Source organism: Podarcis cretensis (assembly GCF_951804945.1).
Source record: "Podarcis cretensis genome assembly, chromosome: 13".
NCBI classification, from domain to species: Eukaryota; Metazoa; Chordata; class Lepidosauria; order Squamata; family Lacertidae; genus Podarcis; species Podarcis cretensis.
The window spans coordinates 23,223,704-23,248,559 of NC_137182.1; the positions used below are offsets into that span (position 1 = coordinate 23,223,704).

General features: G+C 43.8%; 1 protein-coding gene and 1 long non-coding RNA gene across 2 annotated transcripts; one reads left to right on the forward strand and one right to left on the reverse strand.

Annotated features, from left to right (window-relative positions):
* Positions 1-4,405: 4,405 nt before the first annotated feature.
* HOXB2 (homeobox B2) lies at positions 4,406-7,970 on the forward strand. The gene is made up of 2 exons (XM_079949923.1): positions 4,406-5,019; positions 6,621-7,970. Exons 1-2 carry the CDS (start codon positions 4,620-4,622, stop codon positions 7,298-7,300), a joined length of 1,080 nt encoding a protein of 359 aa, XP_079806049.1. The 5' UTR covers positions 4,406-4,619; the 3' UTR covers positions 7,301-7,970.
* Positions 6,550-24,019, reverse strand: LOC307201139. The gene is made up of 2 exons (XR_013832578.1): positions 23,899-24,019; positions 6,550-6,772 (listed from the first exon to the last, which is right to left on the reverse strand). It is a non-coding gene; the product is annotated as an uncharacterized lncRNA (long non-coding RNA).
* Positions 24,020-24,856: the final 837 nt, after the last annotated feature.

The window sequence follows — 24,856 nt, forward strand, 5'->3', positions numbered from 1 at the left end:
CAGCTTTACCTAGGGTCAAAATAGATGCTACGGTGGTCATTAGTACAAAGGAACCTGCCTTATTCTGAGGCTAGATTGTTCCATCTAGCTCAGTATTGTCTATATTGAGTGGCAGTGGCTCTCCAGGGCTTCAGCCAGATGTCCCCACCTGGATATGCTGGGGATTGAACCAGGGAGGTTCTGCATGCAAGGCAGATGCTCTGCCACTGTGCTATGGCCCTTCCCCACATGACTATCCTTGGCCATGTGTTCCATCACATAAAAATGCACCTGCCGTGTTAGTTGGCCAGTTTATGTGTAGAATTAGCACCAATTGCTGGAACATTCGCTTTACATCTCAGCAGAGTAACTCACATGGTAAGCATAGTTATATGTGATGGGGTATGCATGGATCCCTTATAGGGCAAAGCACTTCACCAGTGGCTGCTGTCATGTTTGCTCTTTATTGTGCATATTACAGATGCTGTTTAAGACTAGACCCAGAGTACAAGTATATTAATCAGGTCACAGACATGGAGATTTCTGGATCCAGTGTCTCAACTATTCACTGAGGTCTATAGGATTACATTAGAGTAATTGCTTCTGGGTGGAGAAATAATTGTTTCTACATGATTGGATATTGTTCTATGTCCATGGTTATCTGGTGTAAGGTGCTGTGGTAGTATGTCATAGGTGAGTTTCATTGTGTTTACAAATACCAACTAACAAAGCCCCAAGCAGTTCCTTCAACTTTAATAGGACCACCTTAGAGAAAGGGAGGGTGTGGATTGCAACACATGTGTAATAAATATTCTCCTTCCATACAACTATTATTGGTCTGTAGCCCTACATTTAGTTAATGGGTAGATTGAATCCACGGACAGGCAAGAACTTCAGGCCAGAGGGCTTTGTAAGAAAGATTATTTTAATTTTGTTTTATGTTTGGTTTCGTATATTAAGTTTCAACTGGTAATTTTAGCCTTGAACCAATAATAAATAACAGTTTAGTTAGAAAAAAAATCTGAAACACTCTTTCCCCTGTGTCCATGACTGTAGCTGGATTATGTTCATCCATGCAATAAGTAATTTAATATTATCTGATGCTATAATTTAAAAGCATAAGAGCGTGGAAACTTTGATTGGGACCTGATCAAACGACAATAGTCAAGTATGTAATGCCGCCGCCTCCTGCCATTCCCCTGAATGTGATTTTATGGATGATATAACTGAGCCAAAATATTGGAATCTTTGTTATTCAGTCCTGTGTGAAAAGGTTTCCTAAAATAGTTTTAAAATAAGTTTGTGTAATGCCAGCCAAAGGGCTCAGTTCCTTGCACACTATCTCCATAAATAAATTTAAAGAAGTAATAGCACTCATTTTTGTTTTGTAGTAGTGCTGCTACTACCACCAAAGAAAGGGAATTCCACTAAAATCAAATTGAGTTGGCTTTAATACACTGTAAGTATGAGGTTTGTTTTCGTTTCTCAAAAGTCTTTTGCTTGGGAGAGACACATGTTCTTAAGGCACGCTTGACATGGGAATGTATCAAATCAGGAAGCCTCTTAAAAACATACGCACATTGGAAATAGCTCTTTAGCAGTGCAGTCCTATACATTTCTACTCAGAAGTAAGTCCCATGAGTTAAATGTGGCTTATACCCAGGTCAGTGGTATAGGATTGCAACATGAAGTTCCAATACCTCCAGTTTAATTGAGGTTTAATTTATCACCAGGTTCTAATAGGCCTGTGCTTTTGGGAATGCATAGGTAAGGTCATGTCACAGCAGTACATCTGCAGTTTGAAATATCCCCTCCCACACATGCACTCTTGTACATTTTTTTTCTGATATGTTCTTCAGATGAATTCTGGGTTCCACTGAAAAAGAATACGCCAGGATTCACCTCAAAACTTGACTATTAAAACAGAGTCAGTAATATGTGTGTGAGGGGACACAGACACTAGAATTTCCATTCCAAAAGCAATGCTTTGAGTGAATCCGCTGTACCCATCTGTATATGAATTTTTGCAGCCAAGTCATCACTACACTTGCAATATTTGTGCATTCTCTAAAAAACAAACCCTCCCAATAAACCCTTCAATCCAAACCATGTTCATTCTCATTCACAAAACTGACACGTGCAAATGGCAAGTGCTTGTGGTGTTTTAACCACATGGTACCAATCCATCTTTATGTCTGTGTCTGAAACTTTTGTGCATGTAGTCTGCAGTCCATTTAGAAAGCTGCAAGACTACAAAACCCATTACGCTGTGATGCTGTGGGTGAAGCCCATATGGACCGAAGCATTCAGGGCATTTAACTGATGTCAGCAATTGACAGCACTGAAGGATTGGCAGTGCAAATGCAGCCAAGTGAAATCTGATTAGTCAGATGGATTTCCTGTGGAAATCTGATGCTCTTGGCCTGGGAAATGGAACAGAAAGTAGAATTCCAGTGGTGGGTTGTGTATGCTTAACTCAAGCATTTGAAAGTAATTGCATTTCAAACAACTTGCCTCCGTTTCCCCCATATTCTCTCACCACACCCCAATCTCCTTGTAAGCTAATAAAAGTGGTCCACTCCATTTTAAATCATCTGCACTCTACACTTTTTTAAGATTATGGAACAAAATCTTATGGTAGGAATAGAATCTTTCAAAAGTTTTACAGATGTTGGTAAAACGTATTAGAACACTATTATTCTCTTCCTTTGAGTGTTAGGGAGAACTATGCATTAAAAAAGTTATAAAACTACTCTGAAAGGTTGTGCATGCTTCAGATAGGAACATACTATTTCACTAGCAGCAGAATCTGTGATAGGATGAACCTGACTGCACACATTTTACACAAAATCTTGCAAGGAATGGGCATGGGGAGAAAAGCAGAAACAAAAAAAAATGCACTTCATCCATATTCCCGCTACTAGCAGCAAGACCACCAAATCACATCAAAACATCTTTTTTAAAAAATAATATATTTTCCAGCACCTTCTCAATGTTACTTTCTTGATTGCGTCAGATAACACAGTTCTCAAATGTTTGTAACAAAAACAGATAGAACTAGGACTCATAGTACTACTACAGTAAATTTCAGAGCACTTCATGCATAGATTTTGGGGGTGTTCTCACATTTCCTAAACCTCAATTTCCTCCAGATTTAGGGTTTTTGTACAATGCCACCCACACAGATGTTTGAGCTGACAAAAGTTGCCAAGCTTTTATTCACTCCTCAGTGTAGTTTCCTAGCCTTACTTTCTAGAAGTCTGTGGAAGGAGAGAAATGTAGCTTGAATAAACAACCTCAAAAAAGCATTCTAAGGTTTTCAGAATTCCCTTTTGATTCGTTTTTATCTCTTTCTCACTCTTTCAACTTTCCCCCCTCCAGACTCCAAACTTTCTGATTTTGTACCTTTACCAAGCAGGCCCAAATCTATGAATAAATCTTCACTTAGGAATTCTGATGAACGTCTAAATTCTTTAGGACGTTAGCGAAGCCCGGGCTGTCAGAAGTCTTTGGTGGAGAAAGATTGATCGTTTCTTTCTCTCCCCCTCACTCTCTGCTCTTTTACTCTCACAGTTTGCGTGGAACTTCTTTTTTTTTTAAAGGACTGATGATATATTATAAACTTTTTTTAAAAAATTAACTCCTTGAGTTTATGGTCTCTGGTTGCATATAACTGAGCCGGGGTGGGGAGATACATTATGTTCCCCCCTACTTTTAAAGAAAACTTTGGACTAATAAACTCATTAACAACTGTTTCCACTATCGCCTATTCAATCCCAACTGCTCTCTTAGGTTTTAGAAGAGGACAGCTTCTAGAAATAACTCTTTCCAACATCCTTTCACTCTAACCTGATATTCTCCAGCAGTGTTTATAATGTGTTTTATATATATATATATATATATATATATATATATATGCAAATCCAAACAGATTCGAGTTTGCTAATCCACTCGTTTTTCTTTCCTTGGGTTTCAGTGTTGGGCTGGTTGTAAATTATAAGTTTTCGGCTTCCACTTGGGTGATTTTTACTTCATCCCTGGTGTCTGTCTCTTCTTTTCTAATTCCTCCCTCCTGGACTGAGCTAAAATCAACGATTCAATCACCAGACAGAGACGGGGCAATAAGGCAAACTGTAACCACCACCACCAACCCCACAGTTGCCTCCTCAGCCCTTAGGATTTGTTAGCAAAAAGGGGGAAATCAGTGGCATTCTCCCAAGGATAGGTAAGCTGCCATTATTTTTATTCTCATTATTTTTATTTTTATTTTTATTGTTGTTGTTGTTGTTGTTGTTGTTGTTGTTATTAGCTATTAAATAAAAATACTTTCTGTTTTCAACCGGGCTGGCCCTGCTATTGGGCGAGCCAGGTCACATGACCAGGATTGGCTGCAATTTATCCCTGCTCGTCAGTTTAATAGAGCAAGGTCCCCATACGCCTGTATTATCAGCAATATAAGATTTTTTAAAATTAAAAAAACGGGGGAGGGAGGGGGAGGAGACTGCAAATAATACTAATACTAAAGCGATATAAAATATTGGAAGGGCCTTTAAGATCAACCGTTCCTTCCCCTCCCATCCACCCGCGTCCCCCCCCTCTTTCCCCCTCCCTTTTTTTGCACTGGGCCCCTGGAAAAAGCCATGAATTTTGAATTTGAGAGGGAGATAGGCTTCATAAACAGCCAGCCATCGCTAGCGGAGTGTCTGACGTCCCTTCCCGCTGTCCTGGAGACATTTCAAACTTCATCAATCAAGGAACCACCGACGTTAATTCCTCCTCCTTTAGAACAAGCCCTCCTCGGCTTGGATCCTTCATCCAGCAACCAGCCTACGCCAAGGAGCCAAAAGAGACCAAGACATGGGCAGGCCCAGAGACCCGCGCTCCAGCCTCCTTCCCTGGCAGGAGAATTCCCCTGGATGAAGGAGAAGAAATCCTTCAAGAAAGCCAGCCAGGTCCCTGCTGCTGCTGCTGCTGCTGCTGCTGCTTCTCCTTCCTCCTCCTCCTCCTCTTTGCCCGGATCTGCCGCGGGTTCTCCTGCAGGTCTGTATACGACGAAGGGGGGAAATTGGGGTGTCGGGGGGACACTGACGGAGTTGACTGAACAGGACAAAAATCCTACTATCTAAAATGTGCTCGCTGCTGGGAAACAGAGGCAATGCTCTTCTCGCCTCCCTTAATCCTAAACCAACTCCAAGCAGAAGAAATGATTGAAATAGCAGGGAGAATCATTCTCTCTCTCTTTCTCTTTCTCTCTATTTCTTTCTTATCCTCTTCTAGCAAATCTCTAGAACAAATAAAAATAAAAATCCACACAGCCTCTCCGAACTGGTATTCATTTCTGGCCCTCTGGGCGCCTTGTTTATGCTCTGGCTTCCAGTGGGAAACGGTGGACAATACAGAATATAATTCGCTTTTTTTGGGGGGAGGGGGTATATTTTATATAAACTGTTTTTATGTCAAGATTAGAAGAAATATGGTTGGAAAGAAGACATCAGAGGAAAGGAGCGGGGAATATAGTCCTTTTTAAACCACCCCTATTCCATAGATTGGTAATTTGCAGGGCACCCTGTCAATTTACCCTGCAGATGCGAGAGTCTTCCATTTCAACATTTCTGTCCCACCAACTCGGTTAAGTCCCGTAGGATCTCAAGAGGTGCAATTACGTAAATTGTAAATTCTGGACTACATGGTCTAACAGTTGGGGACGGATGGCACTCCTTCACTTCAGAATGTGATGAGCCCCCTTCTGCTGAGCGGGGGCCTGGACCTCTGCTTTACAAGCCCTGCCCTGACAGCATCGCGGTGGGGTCACCCTAGCTAGCCACCAAGCTTAGGAGGAAAGGAGCTCCTTCCTTTCCTTCAGAGCCCTCACCCTCCCACGCCCCACCTGCATACATCCTGGATTTGTGGTTGGGATGGATATCCTTGGGACTCCTTTGGGAGAGAAGCAACGAGGTTGTTGGGAGGGAGACACGGTATTAGCTCCTTGGATCCCCTGTTTTCCGGGCTGTGTGGATAAAGAAAGATCCCATCGGTTCTTTCGCTCTCTCTCTCGTCCCCTTTTGTGTTCCCTTTTCCTATTTTCCCCGCTAAGAAGGCTTTGCCATCCCATTATGAAAGGTCCCCTTCCTAGGCAAGAAGGTAGATTGGGAAGACGGAAGGCAGGAAACTGACGTCGTCTCTTGCAATCGATGGAGGAGAGGCTTGAAGATGTCTTAGGGAGACTTGGTCTTCCACAAGCGTGTCTTGAATACTGATTTCTCCATCCCAGAGTGAGCGTGCGGGGAATTCTTCCCATTGAGTCTCCCTCCAAAAATGCACCATCCCTTCCCCCCTCCCCCTGCCCTGCCCCCGCACTCTGTTATTTGCAGGACCTTAAGGAAGTTTCCCAGCGCTGGTTTCCACTGTTACTTATGTGTAAGGGGTGTGTAAGACTTTTGACTGAGATGCACACAACTTTGTAAAATTTCCCTATAATTTCCAAGTGGTTCCCACGCACGCCCTTGTCTCAATAAAAAAAAGCGCACGTGGGCAGACCCCATTTAGGAGGAACGTTTCTTCACCCGGCTGTTATTTTTAATGGCTTTATTTCGTCTTGATTTCATTTTTAAAACTGTTTTCTTCTTCTTTCTGCGTCCAAGACGTCCAGGGTTTGTTAGACAACAGCGGCAGCGGCTCTCGACGGCTGAGGACGGCTTACACCAACACGCAGCTGCTGGAGCTGGAGAAAGAGTTCCATTTCAACAAATACCTCTGCAGACCCCGCCGGGTGGAGATCGCGGCTTTGCTGGACCTGACTGAAAGACAAGTGAAGGTCTGGTTCCAAAACCGACGGATGAAGCATAAGCGACAAACGCAGCATAAGGAAATCCCCGAGGGGGACGCCAGCTTGGATCAAGGCAGCGAAGAGGTGGAGGAGGAGGAAGAGGAGGAGGGCAGCTCTCCATTTGGAGACGTCCTGGAGATCCCTTGTCCTTACCCTGCCCGCAGCAGCAGAGAGCCGCCGAGGCCCCCCGCTGGCTACCTGACACCCGCCGAGGAGAGCGCCCCCAACGCAGAGCCAAATGGGACAGCTGGCGCCCGCTCTTCCTCCTCTTCCTCTTCCTCCCTGGACAATGCCTTCCTGGAAAGCCAGAAGTCTCCTTTGTTGCCACCAGACCTGAATATTTTCTCTGTGGATTCCTGCCCACAGACCTCAGAAGGGCTTTCTCCCAGCTTCCAGGGGTTCTTAGACAGCCCTGTCAGCTTCTCCGTCGAAGATCTGGACTTTTTTACAAGCACACTTTGTACTCTCGATCTGCCACATTTGAATTTCCAGTAAACACCCTCCGACATTCCTTATCTGCCTTGGGTTATATGCCCCTATAAATATACACAGGCATGCACACACCAACAGCTCCCTATGCCACGGAAACCGAAAGTACGCTCCCCCACCCCACGCCTGATCACAGCCCCCCCCCAATTGAAAAAGCATTTATTTCGAAAGAGGTTTGTGAGTCTCTAGTGGACCCGAACCTAAGAAATATTTCTGCCACTTTCTTTTAAAGGAATCTATGTTCTGACTGAATTCAGGTATTTCTATCTCGTATATATATTTTTATTCGGACAAGAATAAAGGGGTGCCACGCTTAAGGAGATATTTATCAAAGGAGAAAAATGAAGTCTGGCCTTTTAAATATCTTTAGAAGCTCCCTCCACCCTTTCCCAGAAAGCTTGCATTAGAAATCCTCGACTCAAGAAGAAAATGTCTGTCCATTTTTCTTAAAAAAGTGAACTTCTCAGGAAACAAAGCAAGACGTTTAGATTTATTAATTTAAAGAACAAAATAGGAAGAAGGAAAAAATTAAAAAAGAACAAGAGCGATGGAGGTTTTGTCCCTTCTTTTTATGTTTTAGAGGTAGATTATTTATTCAAATGCTTTAATAGTAAAATGCAAATTATTTATTGTACATTATTTTCATAGATTAAATAAATGGCTTTATAGTATTAAACGCTGCATTCCTGTTTTACATTCACCTTAAAAAAAAGCAGGAGACTGTATTTCGTTTTCCTCCCTTTAAATTCTTTGGGGTTTTATTTCTATTAGCCTTCGTTTACATAACAAGAATTAGTGGCGATAGCCGCTGAGGAGTATAAATATTTTCAAAGGCTTAAAAAGCTGTACTAAACTTTTAAAAAATTACTTTCTTTTCTCTTTTTATTAACATTTTAAAATATGTAGTATGCGCAGCAGAGATCCTTTAGAATATTTATAATGCTAAAAAACAACAACCAACAAAACACCTCACTTTGGAAATATTTCAGTTGATGCGTGTTAATATATGATTTGTTCTTGGGAGGTGCGGGGGGGACCACCCTGAGCAGGACTATTTTTTATTTTAAAAGCATCTAGTTAACTGACCCAGCATAAACCAGAAAGGGAATGGAAAGTAAGGGGCACAATTTGCAAACAAAAAGATTATTATTGTTGTTGCAATTATTATTATTACAAAATATCAGTAATGCCCAAAGTTTCTAAGTTGCCCCCCCCCTTTTGCTAAATTAGGTCACCCCTCCGTTGTAAAAAAAAAAAGGAACAGAAAAAGCCCCTTATCCGCAATGTCTCGGAATAAGGGGAAGGAGAGAAAGAGAGAGAAGAAATAATTCAATAGGTGGGCGCAGAGATTTTAGGATCTCTTTGCCATGGTTTTTACACGTCACCTCGAGAGGAGAATCAGGCGTCTGTTCTCCAGATTTTTAGCAATGTGGAAGAAAGGGATGTTCCAAATTTACGGACACGCAGAGAGGAACGAAGAAACAAATTAAGACGTGAAAACAGGAAATTTCCTATGCAGAGAAGGCTATTCAATCGACTAATTCAAGCTCCCCACGTACATAAGACGAAATAAAAGACCCGAGAGCAAACAGAGGTTTTGAACGAGATTAAATCTCTTTCCTTCTGTCTGCTTTTTAGATTCGGAATTAACGATTGGTTGTGCCTATGGCTCCTAAGTACCATTATTTCTTAGCCCTAATTTTATTTAATTTTTTTTAAACCAAACCCCATCTTAAAAGTGGGTGGCTTGGGGCAGGGTTGGCGGCGGAGGCGAGCTTCGCTGGGTTGTGAATGGCAAGCGGTCAGAGAAGAGGGATCGCCGGCCGTGAGTGTGACATGCACAATGTTAACACACACATACACAAATAAATCATATTACGTCTCTGCTAAGTCACCGGTATTTCCCCTAACATGGCAGGGTTTTGGGAGGCATTCAAGTCGCATTTGGGGGCCAAAGTAACACACTGAGATCCGGGAGAGGAAGGGCGGGGGGGGGGAGGAGAGCGTTGTTGGACTCTAGGAGATCGGAGTGAGGGGGGAGGGGAGTAGGAGCTCAAAATGGCGCAGGAATCGAAGACTACACAAGTCGAGGCAGGGGGAGGGTGCGGTGAGGACGACCAGGCAGCCATTATAGATGGAAGAAACTGTTCTATTATTCCGGGGGTAGGTTGTGACGCGGGGGAGGGGGGGTGGAAGGGTGGGCGGATGGAATGTTGGTTGTGATTCTGAACGAGACAGGGAGCTTTTGAGATTCCGAATCCTCCATTCGTAAGATTTCATTCAGCAAGATTAGACAATTATCATGATGGGCTTCTGCATCCAAGGACTATTTTTTTATTAACGACGTTCTAAGATGGTCTGATACACGTTTTCCCCTTCGCTGCAGATAAACCCTGTTTCATTTCTCCCCACCCCAATTCCATCCCCATAAAAATGTATAGCGAAGGATAGGATAAGAAGAAGACCCACGTTTGTGGAAGGAGAAACTGCTGCAAGGAAGGCGTCTTCTTGCACGTCGGTAAGAAAATAAATAAAACGTAGGCAGTGTTGTTGTTTTTTATTTCAAGCGCCCTCCCACTCCTCCCCCCCCCACACACACACCCGCAGACACATATGATCAAGGAATTTTACTTTGGAAACCACACTACGGAATCAAAACCACATAAACAAACACACATTCCTGCTCATTCGTCACGTCCTCCACCCAAACCAGTTGAAATCTATTCTGTAAGTATCTAGGTAGTCAAGCAGGCATCTGCTTTACAATTTGCGCTGCATTTCAATGTACACATCTACACGAGAGTAAATCCCACTGAAGTGGGACTTTCTTTTGAGGCAAAATTCCACTCTATGCAGTGTAACAGCATGTTATTCAAGAGAAATTTCTTGGCAAAGCAGGGCAAAAAGTCTCGCACAAATATTCAAATGTTCTCATAAATGAGAATGCATTTATTTGTTTTAAGGTTTCTCCTGCTGTGGTTAAGAAACTGCCTCAATAAACCCTCTCGCTTAATAGTTGAGGTTGCAGCAGGGCTGGCCCTCCCATTAGGCAGAGTAAAGCAGTCGCCTTAGGCGGCAGAAGAAGCCTAACCTACTGCAGAGGGTTGGTGTGAGGACAAAATGGTGTTGTGCAAACTATGCTCTTCTGAGATCTGCTGGAGGGAAAGTTGGAGGTTAATGTAAGAAAACAAACCAATAAAATAATAGGCTGAGAGTGACTACAGGAGTTAACAGTGCCTGAGTATCTATCTCATGATAAAATGTCAATTTCAGTTACCTTCAGTTGTTACTCAGTCAGTAGCACACATGCAGAATTTTCTCTCTGCTTTTGCTTATGCCTAATGACAACAAATGGCCCTTTAAGATACCTCTGAAGTTTTTACCATAAAGCAGCAGCTTCATGAAAGTCCTAGAGTGGCCAGTCCCTCAGCGCTGCACTGCTGCATCACCAAGATTTTCTCCATAAGGTTTCACAATGCTTGCATCCTCACTTTTCTCCTAGACTTAAGGATGGGCAGACTTCGGGTCTGTCAGATCTACTTTACTTATTTATTTACCAGAACTTCAAGATCTCTCAACCAGAGCCAGATGCAACAGACATATGGTTCGAAGGAAAAATAGGGTGTCAGCACATTCGGAGCCTAGGAATTTAGATAAACATAGGAAGCAGCTCAGACCATTGGTCCATCTAGTTTGATATTGTCTGTTCTGATTGGGAGCTGATCTCCAAGACAGGGGCAAAACTAGGCTTTATTTCACCCTGGTCCAAAACCCAGTTTGGCATCCCTCCATATGCATTTGTGTATACACACACATTGGCTGGGAGCCTCAGTGACACCCCTCTGGAGGCTTCATGTGGGGGACCCAGCTATTCACTCCCCCACCTCCGCAGCTATGGCTCTGTCCAAGGTTTCAGACAAGAGTCTCCCTCCGTCCTACCTGGAGATAACAGGGATTGAACCTGGAATCTTCTGCATGCAACACATTAGCTACAGCCCCTTGTATGCACATGTATATCTAATACATTTTAACACCACCATTTCAATAAAATGTCCAGGGTGATTTATTTTGGAAGAAAATACTAGGGGGACCCCCATGTAACTTAGGTCACACCCACCATACATTAAAAGCACATGGCTTCCCTCAAATAATCATGTGCTTTAAACATAGGTAAAGGTAAAGGGACCCCTGACCATTAGGTCCAGTCGTGACCGCTCATCTTGCTTTATTGGCTGAGGGAGCCAGCGTACAGCTTCTGGGTCATGTGGCCAGCATGACTAAGCCGCTTCTGGCGAACCAGAGCAGCACACGGAAACACCATTTACCTTCCCACCTGAGCAGTACCTATTTATCTGCTTGCACTTTGACGTGCTTTCGAACTGCTAGGTGGGCAGGAGCAGGGACTGAGCAACGGGAGCTGACCCTGTCGCGGGGATTTGAACCGCCGACCCTTCTGATCGACAAGTCCTAGGCTCTGTTGTTTAACCCACAGTGCCACCCGCATCCTGCTTTAAACATACTGTACTTTAAATGTATGGTGTAGATGTGACTCCACTGGGACTTCTGAGTAAGCAGGAATAGAATTTTGCTCTGCATCCAACTTACATTTGAGGCACATTTAAAGAACATTCCTTCAAAGAATCATGGGAACCATAGTTTTACCCCCTAAAGGGCTACAATTCCCAGCACCTCTAACAACCTACGGCTTCAATAATTCTTTGTGGGAGAGCTATGCTTCAAAAGTGCTTATGCAGGGGCCTCAGCGCTGGCATCGCAAACAGTTCCCCGTGGTACATTCTGATCACTTTGGCTCAACCTGATCCCTGGCAATCTTTAAGGACTTTTATCTGTCTATATCAATCTGCAGTGGTTAGGAAGGCAACTATATCAAGGGCTTCATGTGAGATTTACTTCCAGTGCGAGAGAGTTTAGCCTCAGAACTGTTAAAGCAATAAAGTAACCTATGCCTCTGAGCATGTGCAGAACACATTTCAGTTTCCAACTCAAACACATATAATAATGTGCATGAATAACATAATGGAGATTTATAGCATTTTGTAAGGAAAACAACAACAGCTGACTGTTCCCAGGGGGATACTTACCATTTAAAAAGGAAGTGGGGGGGGGGAGAAAACAGTAGCAATGGATGAATATGAACAGATGCTTTTTAAATTCTGTGTTCTTAAATATGGGTGGTAACGTCTGTGGATGCAGATTAAGGGATTAAGCCAAACCCTCATGAAAAATGTGTTGAAGAGAAATCTGGAGGGTGGAACCATGTACATTAGGCATGGGGGAACCTGTAGCCTTCCAAATGTTGCTGGGCTACAACTCCCATCAACCACAGACAGCATGACCAATGATCAAGGATTATGGGAGTTGTAGTACGAAAACAGATGGGGGGGGGCACCACATTGTCTACCCTCTCTTTAGATGATAATGTGTATCTCCTTATTTCAAAATGTGGTCTATGGTAAGCCGCCCCTGCCACATCTGGGGGTCTTCTTACTCATTCTCCCAAGTGGAGCTCTGCCTCAACATGCTTCCCTGAGTGCACCGCCCAGAATGGTAATTGTAATGCTCACATGGGTGTTTAAAGCCTTAAATGACTTAAGCCCCAATTACAGTACTGTATCTAGAAGACCACCCACTTTCCTACAGACCCTCTTGGGTCTTAAGATCAGGTGCAGCACACAGTGGAGTTTCCCACCCCACAGAATCATCTCATCAACTAATTTGATTGGGAAGGGAGGCAGATTAGGCCTCAAACATAAAGCAAAATTCATCCATCCACTGGAAATTTGATTGAGATACAAGGCCACTGTCTAACTACAAATTGCCTCTCCCCAACAGCTCAGCAAAGGCAACCAAAAGAAGTAAATCTGAATGCAAGGAGGGACATGGTTCAGCAAGTCAGAACCTTGGAGGCTCTTTTCATTGAGTAGGTTGAGTCCTTTGAACACATGGGACATGTCTCTGAATATATGAAGAGTGTATTTGCCAGCTTGTATTTACAAGAATCCAGAGGCATCCTTAAGAGTCAGAATCACTATTTTTCAATACTAAGCAGTCTAGAATCTTGAACCCATGGTCAAATTGGCTTAAGTTCTAGCCAGTGGTAAAGCTAGAATATTTGTCACTGTTGCAGGCTTGGGTGAATTTCCCACAGTATACCTGGGGCTAAGGATAGGTGGGCTACAAATTCCAGAGTTCTGCAAAACTGTAAGTGGAGGCTAAGGGGCTAAAAAAGGTATATAGCCTTCTCTTTCCATTTGCAAGGCCACAGACACACAGGAATAAATGACTCATTTATGGACAGTGTCTGGCATTTCTCATGCCATACTTGAGCATATTCCAGAAGCCAGTAATATTAAATAAAATCGTGGATAATGAATAGCTTTCCTTGGTGCTTTGGACGTGGCCAACCCCAGGAGGGAATTTCCTGGGGAAGAGATGAGTGGTACTCAAAAGAGAAACACATTTATTGCAGTGCAAGAAATGCAAAAAAATTAAAAAAGTAGGCAGGATGCCAAGGAAGATCATTTCTATTAAGTCCATGCCAGATTCATTGTTAAGCTAAATAACATGGTTAAGATGCAAGGGTAAACACCCATCTGTTGGCAGCTGCAGGGGGGTGGTTTTGAATGGGAAAATGGCCAGCAGGGAAAGAAATAAGCACTCCCTTTCCAAAACACTTCTCTGATCAAAACCGCAGCATCCAAATGGTGCTTTTCTTTAAAAGAGCAGGACTTTTTACACCATTTGTGTGCAGTTTGCCTAAATCAGGCTTTGCCAACTTGGTGTTCTCCAGCTGCTTTGAAGAACAGGTCCCGCTGGCTCCAGCCAACATGGCCAGTGGTCAGAGATGCTGGAAGGTGGCATCCATGCAACTACATATGGAGGGTACCATGTTGGGGGAGGCTGGCCTACATTGTAGAGAAGAGTCAGTGGTGATTTCTTGTGAGACAGGGCTCAAGTTCTCCTGGTTGACATGACCTGGAACATCTTCCTTCAGTCTCAGATGTGCAAGGGAATTTATTGTATTTGATTCAACAATAAAGATACTGGGGCCGCTCAGCCCTGGCAAAATGGAATTGAATGAATAAAGACCTGAGGCATATGGTTCCTCAGGATGGTCTGACGTCTCAAGAGGTTGCCATCTTGCTGAAGCTAAGGAGAACTGAGCATGGTCAGCGCCTGGATGGGTGATTGCCTGGGAACCCCCTTGGGTTCCATGGTGGAAGAAAGATGAGATATGCATGCAAGAAAATAATAAATACATAAAAATAAATATGTAAAAGCACCTAGCAATCAAAGTGTTCTGAGTAATCCAAATGTCTTGGAAGCTCAGAACATGAGGACTGCATCTCATTTTATAATAAAAGAATCCAGTGTTACTAAATCAAAGAGCCTGCATTTCAAACCCTTTATTTGGTCCAGACAGAGTTACAAGATGCTCAGCTCACCCTTCACCTTTGCTTCCCTTTTCAAGAGGAGGCAACACAGAGAGGCATATTGCCCCACTGCTGCTTCTCCATCCTCGGTACCTGGATTCTCATTCATACCACCTCCCATCCTATTCATAAATTTGAGGGACTGTGGTGTTTGTTTCATTGGACTGAGTATATATAAATAAAAGTGGAGAGATTCTTAAAGCACCAAACAGCAATTTGGACAAGTTTGCTCTAGATACTGGAAGGATGCTGTTAATAATGAAAATCATGTATTTGTTACAGTGACTAACAAGACAGAGTCTTAAAGGTACTCTCTCTCTCTCTCTCTCTCTCTCTCTCTCTCTCTCTCTCTCTGTCTCTCTCTCTCTCTCTCCTAGATATTTCGCTTCTAGATCTATAAAGTTTCTAGACTTCATGGAAACAACAATATATTGCATTTTAACTGTTAGAATGTGTTCTTGCCATTGGAAGAAGATATTATAACCATGGCGTGTAGCATTCCCAGCCTCTGTCCCCAGGTTAACTGAAACTCTATTTCTCATTTTCATCTGATCCTAGGGAGGCAGTTAAAAGGCTAAGCTGCTGTTTGGTAGCTATGAAGGACTGTGTGGTGAACAAACTGAAACTTAATGCAGAAAAAACAGAGGTAGTATTGTACTGCTGATAGACAGATTGGCTTACACAGGTTTGGAGTTTACAACCTGTTCTGAATGGAGTTGTACATCCCCTGAAATACTAAGTTTTGTAGCTTTGGTTCTCATTGACTCACTAATCTTCTTAGATGTGCAGGAAGAATTGGTGGCAAGAGGTGCCTTTCCCTAGTTTTCTGCACTTAACTGAAAACCATCCTTGGCATAGCAAGGCCAAAAACTGATGGCTGCAGATAGAGGACTTGTTCCACCACCATCTCTATAATGAAAGCCTTTTCTTCCTGGCGTAGGTTGCCACTCAAAATGACCAGGTTCGCTTTGATTCTGAGAGTGCCATTCAGACTGCACTAAGACTGCAATCCCTTCTTTGGAAGTTCCTGGATCTCCTGGTGTTGGTTCACACTATGCCTGAACTCTGAGCATATTGAGGAGGTGATAATTCAGCACTGGGTGGAGAGAGAAAGTGAGAGGGGTTAATTCTCTAGGAGGACCAATGCAAAACAACTGACACCTTATCAATACAAATCTCTAGCTAGGGCCCTTCTGCGGATCATAATGACTCCTCCAAGTCGCTGCAGGTCTAGGCAGCATGCCACTCACAGCCACCAATCAATTCTCCACCCACAGAAAGTGACTTAATAAATGGGGGGCCTCGCCGGTTATTATCCTTGCTCACAGCAAACCCTTCTTATTTGTCCTAATTAGCAAGACCAAAGTGTCAGAGGAGAGAAGGGAACACATTCAATAAAATCTAAATTATTGAATGACTGAAAGATTTCACCATTTGTTTAGCCCATTTTTTACTTCCTTCAAAATGTCAAATGCCAGAGGAAACACGTTTCAAAAGCCCTGGCCTGATGCTCTCAGCAACTGCAGAGCATAAATTAAGCATCTGATGGTTGCCCTCTCCATGAGATGAGAGCTTATTAACTGCAAATATACAAACAAGGCAAGTTAATGTAGTATAAAGACACCAAAGCAATATTTACCTTGTCCTGATCTAGACTATGGATATGCTAGCCATGGTGCCACTTGAATGCCCTAATGATATCTCTCACACACACACACACACACACACACCCCAGAATGGGAAACCTGTTCAACCCTGAGGGACGCATTCCCACCCAGGCAATCTTCTGAGGTTCAAATAGTGCTGCTGGGTGGGGCCAGAGGCAAAAGTGGGTGGACCATTGAGTGTAAATTTCTACACACCCACAACCCTTTGAATCCTCCATCCAGGGAAGCAATAGGCACTATACAGTGGTACCTCAGGTTACATACGCTTCAGGTTACTGACTCCGCTAACCCAGAAATATTACCTCAGGTTAAGAACTTTGCTTCAGTATGAGAACAGAAATTGTGCTCTGGTGGCACGGCAGCAGCTGGAGGCCCCGTTAGCTAAAGAGGTGCTTCAGGTTAAGAACAGTTTCAGGTTAAGAACGGACCTCCGGAATGAATTAAGTACTTAACCTGAGGTACCACTGTACAACAAATTCCAGCCAGGAAAGAAACCACTCAAGGAAAGTGCAAAAGGTCAACAAGATGTGTTTCTAGCGAGGGTGTGTGGTCTGTAAGGAGTCCTGGGGGCCAGGTAGAGAGGCTTGAAGGGCCACATTAAGCTCCAAGGTGAGGTCTGAGGTTCTCCACCCTGAAACATACAATGATACTGCCACATAGACAAAACAAACCTGGGGCAGCAGGGAGCAGTTACACACACAACAGGAAAGTCAGTAAATAGATGACATGTACATTTGTGGTGGGGACGCAGGTGGCGCTGTGGGTTAAAGCCTCAGCTCCTAGGACTTGCCGATCGAAAGGTCGGCGGTTCGAATCCCTGCGGCGGGGTGCGCTCCCGCTGCTCGGTCCCAGCGCCTGCCAACCTAGCAGTTCGAAAGCACCTCCGGGTGCAAGTAGATAAATAGGGACCGCTTACCAGCGGGAAGGTAAACGGCGTTTCCGTGTGCGGCTCTGGCTCGCCAGAGCAGCGATGTCACGCTGGCCACGTGACCCGGAAGTGTCTCCGGACAGCGCTGGCCCCTGGCCTCTTGAGTGAGATGGGCGCACAACCCCAGAGTCTGTCAAGACTGGCCCGTACGGGCAGGGGTACCTTTACCTTTACCTTACATTTGTGGTACAGGAAGAGACTTCTAGAACATATGAATTGATGAAGTCAGGCATGAGTAGACTCAAAGAATGTAAGAACATAAGACGAGCCTGCTGGAAGAGGCCCATCTAGCCCAAAACCCTGTTCTCACAGTGGCAAACCAGAAAGCTTTAGGAAACCCTCAAGCAGAAACCAAGCACAAGAGCACTCTCCCCTCTTGTGGTTTCCAGAAACTGGTATTCAGAAGTACCGCTGCCTCTGATCATGGAACATAGTCATTGTAGATAGTAAGCATGGATAGCCATATCCTCTGTGAATTTATCCATCATTCTTTTAAAGCTATCCAATTTGGCGGCCACCTCTGCCTCTGGTGAGAGTACCGTATTTTTTGCTCTATAAGACTCATTTTTTCCCTCCTAAAAAGTAAGGGGAAATGTGTGTGAGTCTTATGGAGCGAATGCAGGCTGCGCAGCTATTCCAGAAGCTAGAACAGCAAGAGGGATTGCTGCTTTCACTGCGTAGCAATCCCTCTTGCTGTTCTGGCTTCTGAGATTCAGAATATTTTTTTTCTAGTTTTCCTCCTCCAAAAACTAGGTGTGTCTTGTGGTCTGGTGAGTCTTATAGAGCGAAAAATACGGTAAGTTCCAAAGTTTAACTATGAGCTGTGTGAAGAAGTACTTTATTTTTATCTGTCTTGAATCTTTCAGCATTCAGATTCATTGAATGTCCATTAAATTCTAGTGCTAGGAGCGTGTGAGAAAAAACCTCTGTTCTATCAACTTTCTCCATGCCATGCATAATTTTACAAACTTCCATCAAATCTCCTCTAAGTTGCCTTTCCTCTAAACAAAAAGGTTTCAAATGCTGTAACCTTTCCTCATAAGAGCAGATGCATGAGGCGTAACCCCCTGCAATATTGCTTTCCAAAATTCCCATTGGTTAGTTACACCAGGGATGTCTGGATTCTTCTTAAGTCATATGATTTAATAACTGTTCAGAGGCTAGTTCATTCATGCATGCCACAAAGCAGGAATGTTTCAATGGATCAACTATGCATTTAAGGACCTATGGCATGGATAGTGTTGTTGCAGCAAGAGGAGGGCATGGCTTTCCCAGATGGGTAGCTATATTAGTCTGTTAGGGCAAAATCAACCAAGAGTCTTATTGCAAGGTGCTAGTGTGTGGGGTGTGTGGATCGGGGGAGGGGGTAGCACTGCAGCCTAAGGGCCATATATAACTCAGAGTACACCTATTGGAATCAATTGACATGACTGACTTCATTGATTTTGATGGATTTATTTGTAGTATGGCTTAGCTGGCGACAGCCCTAACACATTCATCTGGGAGGAAGGGCAGGATATAAGTTTTATAATAAACAAATTTATTAAGGCAGAACCCTTTGTGGACCACAGACAGCATCAGATGTCCGGTAAAGGATGTCCTGTTGCAAGGGTCAACCAGCGAACACAGTAGAGTGCCAAACCACAAGTAGGTTCTGGAAAGGGTAGGGGGCACTGCCCAAAAGTCATCAGTATGCCATCCTTGAAATACTGTGTCAATGAAGACTATCCATGAATTGAGGTTTGCCAAGGGAATTCTTCATGGGGTGCAAATTCATGCCATGCACCACCCCGTCTTTAGTGATAGCAATCTTTGATGCTCAGAGGGGTGGGAGGAGGGGGAGGAGGAGAAGAAGGAGGAGCTGCTGCTCAAGATTATATGTGGGAAAATTCCTCCCAGCTCTCAGGGCCCCACTACTGAAGCTCTAGTTGAGGTATTACAAGATAATCTTCCTAAATGTATTGAACCCAGTGAGATTCTTTGCTCCCCTAACTTTTCTAGGGAGACTGTTCCAGAGTTCTACACCACTAATATATATTTTAAAATCCCCTCTGATTGCTTTTCTTTGCAATAAAATTGGGGAGGGAGGAAAGGAGCCTCATCAAGTCAAAGTGAGTATTAAGAGGGAGGCTTTTATCGGTTGTGCTTTAGGGGATAAGAATAATTAGTGACACTATCGCCTCTCTAAATACACAAGTGAAAATGAAGCAGTAAATATAATTAAAGGCTAATGTCTAATTAAATATTTTTAGGAAGCAAGAAAAAAAAAGAACAACACCCTGATACTTGATGGAATACACCATCTCTTTTAATTGCTGTACCCTGATGGGATCCCATTATTATTTTGTTGTTTGGAACCTTCAAGATTTTCTCGCGTACACTAGCCAAAAAGAAAATTGCTAATTTGGAAGACTGAAGGAAATATAAAACAAGGGAGACACCAACTGTGTCGCAGCTACCCTGTGTCTTTTTGCTAAAGAGCTGTACTGAAATGCGCAGTGGTGCTCTGGGGTGGCAAAGCAGGCACGAAAAGGGACATGAGAATTATATGTCTAGATAAATATCAAACCTAGTTTCTGAACCCATTTCCTTGGCTTCAAAGCCCTTTCTGAGCACTGAGCATGCTTTGGAAGGGCAAGACATGACCAAGAGGTAGTGGGGGGTTATGCGCCTCCACATGCTCCACAGGGATGCATTTCCTTCGCCTTGCTTCAGGCTTTGATGCTTGTAGAGAGTGAGCAAGGGGACAGAAACACCCTGCTCTGTCCATGTTGGCCCTGTGGCAATGGAGACTGTATCACTGCATGAACTGGGAGACACCGAGCCAGTCACTGCCTCTCAGCCCAACCTACCTCACAGGGTTGTTGTGGGGATTAAATGAAGAGGTGAAGAACCACATATGCCACCTTGAGCTCCTTGGAGGAAAATGGTAGAACAGAAGTGCAACAAACAAACAAAATCCAATACCGCACCTTCCATGATGCAGACCGTCAAACAGATGGGCACTTTGCTTAATAACAGCATTCCAAACAATAGTGATAACAAATACTATTATTGATCATTCTGTACTGTAATAATAATGAACATAAAGCAACTAAAACATGCTAAGCATTCTACATATATTAAAATTCTTCTTTGGCGATCACTCATAGCTGAGTAACACTGTCTTCCATAAACACGGTTTTAACAATGACTGTGGGGGCCAATTCTGGATCCACACGTCCTTCCACAGTGGGGGCATTGGTTTCTGGGTGGGAGTTGATCACATTGTGGATTTGCCAAGCATGTATTCCTCTTAGCATGTTTCTCCCTTGCATCCTGAGTTTGAGTGTTTTCAAAGCCCATGACACCTGTGGTAAAGACTGTTCTACAGGCTTGCAGTTTAATAGGCATGATACAAAAGGGAAAAGGAATGAGCAGGAAAGAAGGAAGGAAGCATTGAAATTGCTTCTCCGTCCTTGACAGATGGATGAGGCTGCAGACCTGGGAAGCTAGCAGTAGCAGCAGAGTGTTCTTTCAGGCAAATTCCCTGCAACTGCTATTTCTCTGATTGATGGATGGGACCAGGCTCATCTTCCCTTTTGCCATGATGATCTTTCTGGCAGGCAGGGGGTGCAGCCTCCCAGTAGTGGCCCTTGGTGTCCTGGGTGGTAGCAGAGGCCAAAGCATGGTTCCCATTGATTCTGAAGTCCTAGACCAACACCCATATCACATTGTCTTTAAGTAAGTGCTAAGTGTGCTGAATTAAGATTGCCGGAAGAAATATCAACAACCTCAGATATGCAGATGACACAACCTTGATGGCAGAAAGTGAGGAGGAATTAAAGAACCTTTTAATGAGGGTGAAAGAGGAGAGCGCAAAATATGGTCTTAAGCTCAACATCAAAAAAACTAATACAATGGCTACTGGTCCCATCACCTCCTGGCAAATAGAAGGGAAAGAAATGGAGGCAGTGATAGATTTTACCTTCTTGGGCTCCATGATTACTGCAGATGGTGACAGCAGTCACAAAATTAAAAGATGCCTGCTTCTTGGAAGAAAAGCAATGACAAACCTAGACAGCATCTTAAAATGCAGAGACATCACCTTGCCAACAAAGGTCCGTATAGTTAAAGCTATGGTTTTCCCAGTAGTGATGTATGGAAGTGAGAGCTGGACCATAAAGAAGGTTGATCACCGAAGAATTGATGCTTTTGAATTATGGTGCTGGAGGAGACTCTTGAGAGTCCCATGGACTGCAAGAAGATCAAACCTATCTATTCTTAAGGAAATCAGCCCTGAGTGCTCACTGGAAGGACAGATCCTGACGCTGAGGCTCCAGTACTTTGGCCACCTCATGAGAAGAGAAGACTCCCTGGAAAAGACCCTGATGTTAGGAAAGATGGAGGGCACAAGGAGAAGGGGACGACAGAGGGCGAGATGGTTGGACAGTGTTCTCGAAGCTACAAACATGAGTCTGACCAAACTGCGGGAGGCAGTGGAAGACAGGAGTGCCTGGTGTGCTCTGGTCCATGGGGTCACGAAGAGTCGGACACGACTAAACAACTAAACAACAACAACAAGGGTGCTGAGGAAGGCAAATGCAACCTGAAATCCAGGACATATCAAGGGACTAAAAAATTGCCACAAATGAACTGCAAGGATACTTAGAGGAGAGCAGTAGTGAATAAAATATCCCACTCCTTCTTAAATGGAAAGGCCATGCTTAATAGTGTCTTTCTTATCCTTTATTACAGTTACAAAGCATAACCAGGAGTCTTTAAACATGTGCCTTTGACTCTCAGCCTAACCAAATACAATTTACTCTCCCTGACTGAAATATGGTAATGACCTCAAGTTGATTAACTACTGACTAAACTGCAGCCCTACGGACTATCCAGCATGTTCGAGAAAGAACTTGATAGCTTGGTTGCCCACAGGCACACAGAGGTTTTGAAAACTAGGGGCAATATTAATTGAGTCAGAAAATGACCACTAGCCCTGTGAGGAAGTATAGACCTAATCGTGAGCATTTCATACTGTCTGGACTGGGCTATGTCAGTTACCATTTTATCTGGCACAAAAAAAAACACCCTGTATCTGTGCTGGTCCATAAGGGGAAGGAAACCCTCAATGCCCAAAGTTCTGTGATACCTTTTGGGGGGACCATCAAAAAAGTCACAGAAATCTGGCAAGCTTTCAGGTTCTCCATAACTCTTCAGACAATATTTTATCTCCTCTTTGCCTGCCCAGGGACCTATGCATTTCATTTAAGACATGGGACAGATCCAGCCTATAAGCCAGGCTTTATTCTCACCAGCCACAGGGAAAGTAGCTATTGCTTCTTTATCCCAGAATCCTAGGTGAGTAACCTGGTATTAGTAGCACCTGGAGTAGGGGTGGGATTTTTACACAGTTTACAATCTCCGTCCTAGAACTGAGTCTACACACTCACCCAATTTCTCATTCTTTCTTTTTGTTTTCCCCATACCACCACCTGATATTTTGTTTAACATATTGCCTGACGAAAAGTTCTGGAGAACTCAAAAGCTTGCCACATTTTTTTTGTGACTATTTGGTTGTCCCTAATAAAGGCGTTAGTGAATGGTTAATTTTGTGTGGCTCTTCCACGTGCTTTTCTCTGCAGCGAGTTCAGTGGAGAAAGCAACTCGTAAACACTGCTTCCATCTTGAGGAGGCAAGTAGCACCATGGCCCCAAGCAGCCAAAAGTTAACAGTCGTAGACAAGTGCAAAGGGAAATGCCAGAGCCAGCCTCTCCCTCAGTGGAATGCCAGGATTCACACCAGGAACACAGGAAGCACTTAGGCACACCAAAAGCTACCTTAGACCAGGGGTCAGCAAACTTTTTCAGCAGGGGGCCGGTCCACTGTCCCTCAGACCTTGTGGGGGGCTGGACTATATTTTTTTTTGGGGGGGTGAATGAATTCCTATGCCCCACAAATAACTCAGAGATGCATTTTAAATAAAAACACACATTCCACTTATGTAAAAACATGCTGAATCCCGGACAGTCCACGGGCTGAATTTAGAAAGTGATTGAGCTGGATCTGGCCCCCGGGCCTTAGTTTGCCTACCCATGTCTTAGACCAAAACAGATAATTAAGCATTGTCTACAATTTCTGCAGGGACTGGCAGCAGCTCTCTATCATTTCTCAGACTGGAGGACAAGACTGCCAATGACTACTAGCTATGATGGCTGTGTTTTACTTCTACTATCAGAGGCAATAGGCCTCTGAATGCCAGTTGCTGGAAATGCAATTAGACAGTGTGTTCTTGAGCTCATGTCCTGCTTGCAGGCTTCCCATAGGCTTTGTGGGAATGTTCAGGGATGCAGAAGAGGATATACTGTTTGATTATAGCCTTTCCAACTTGTGTAAACAAGTTCACAATTTAGCAGAGTAACATCCCCCTTTTTAAACTCACATCGGATGCATATGCCCAGGCTCACTAAAGCCTCTATAATAACTCTTCTGGTATTTTCCCCATATTCCTTCATAAAAGATAAGACATGACACAGTTTTCTATAAAAGTATAAAAAGAGTTTACTCACTCACATTCTGTTCACAATCAGATCCCAGAAGGCAGACTTAGCTTAGAAAATAACATACACCTGGAAACTATCTCATAAGAAGAGCATCTTTGGCTAAGCAGATGTTGCTTCTTCGATGAAAGTAGGCACAGAGAGAAAGATGGCGGCCAGTCCTATGCTTTTGTTACCTGCACAGGTGAGGCCACACCCACCTCTAGTCACATGCAGAGGAAGTCTGTCCTAGCCCAGAAGGAAACCGGAAGTTTACCTGCTGGCTGGACAAACATTCCTCTCCATGTGTAAACATGTTCACTCTTGGAATGTTGTGCTTGACTGCTCTTGTGTTCCACATCCCACAGGCTCGTTAGCCATTGTGAGAACAGGATGTTGGACTAGCACTAGATGGATCTTTGGCAGGGGATCCCCCCCCCCAGCCAGAACTCACTGGAACTCATTTCCGCTACCATTCAGGTGGACGTCATTGCCATTATAAGGGAATGAAGGAGGCGTTCATTGTGAATTCTGACACCTCTTTTTCTAGAAAAATAGCACTGGTCATTGGCCTGATTCAGCAGGCTCTTCTTACATTCTTATGGAGCTTTCCACACTCTCACCTAGAGATGCTGAACCTGGTACCTTGTGTATGCAAAGCAAGCACCCTGTAGCTCCACAGCTGAGCTACGGCCACACCCAAAGAAGAAAATGCTTCTGAAGATGTGCAAAATACTGACTCTGCCAAGAAATTACGGGCTGGCTACCATCTGGGATGCAAGGTTGCCAGATTATAAAACAAAACAAAACCGAAAAACAAAACCAAATGACACCTTTAGGCAAACAAATGTAATATGTTGTGAGCTTCCAAAGGCAAAAACTACTACTACTTTATCATCACCAGCAGGGTGTGGCTCTCAAGCAAACTTCAGCTCCAGCAACACATCTTGTTTTAGAAGCAGTGCAGCTGTAGTGAAACAGGAATGCATTGT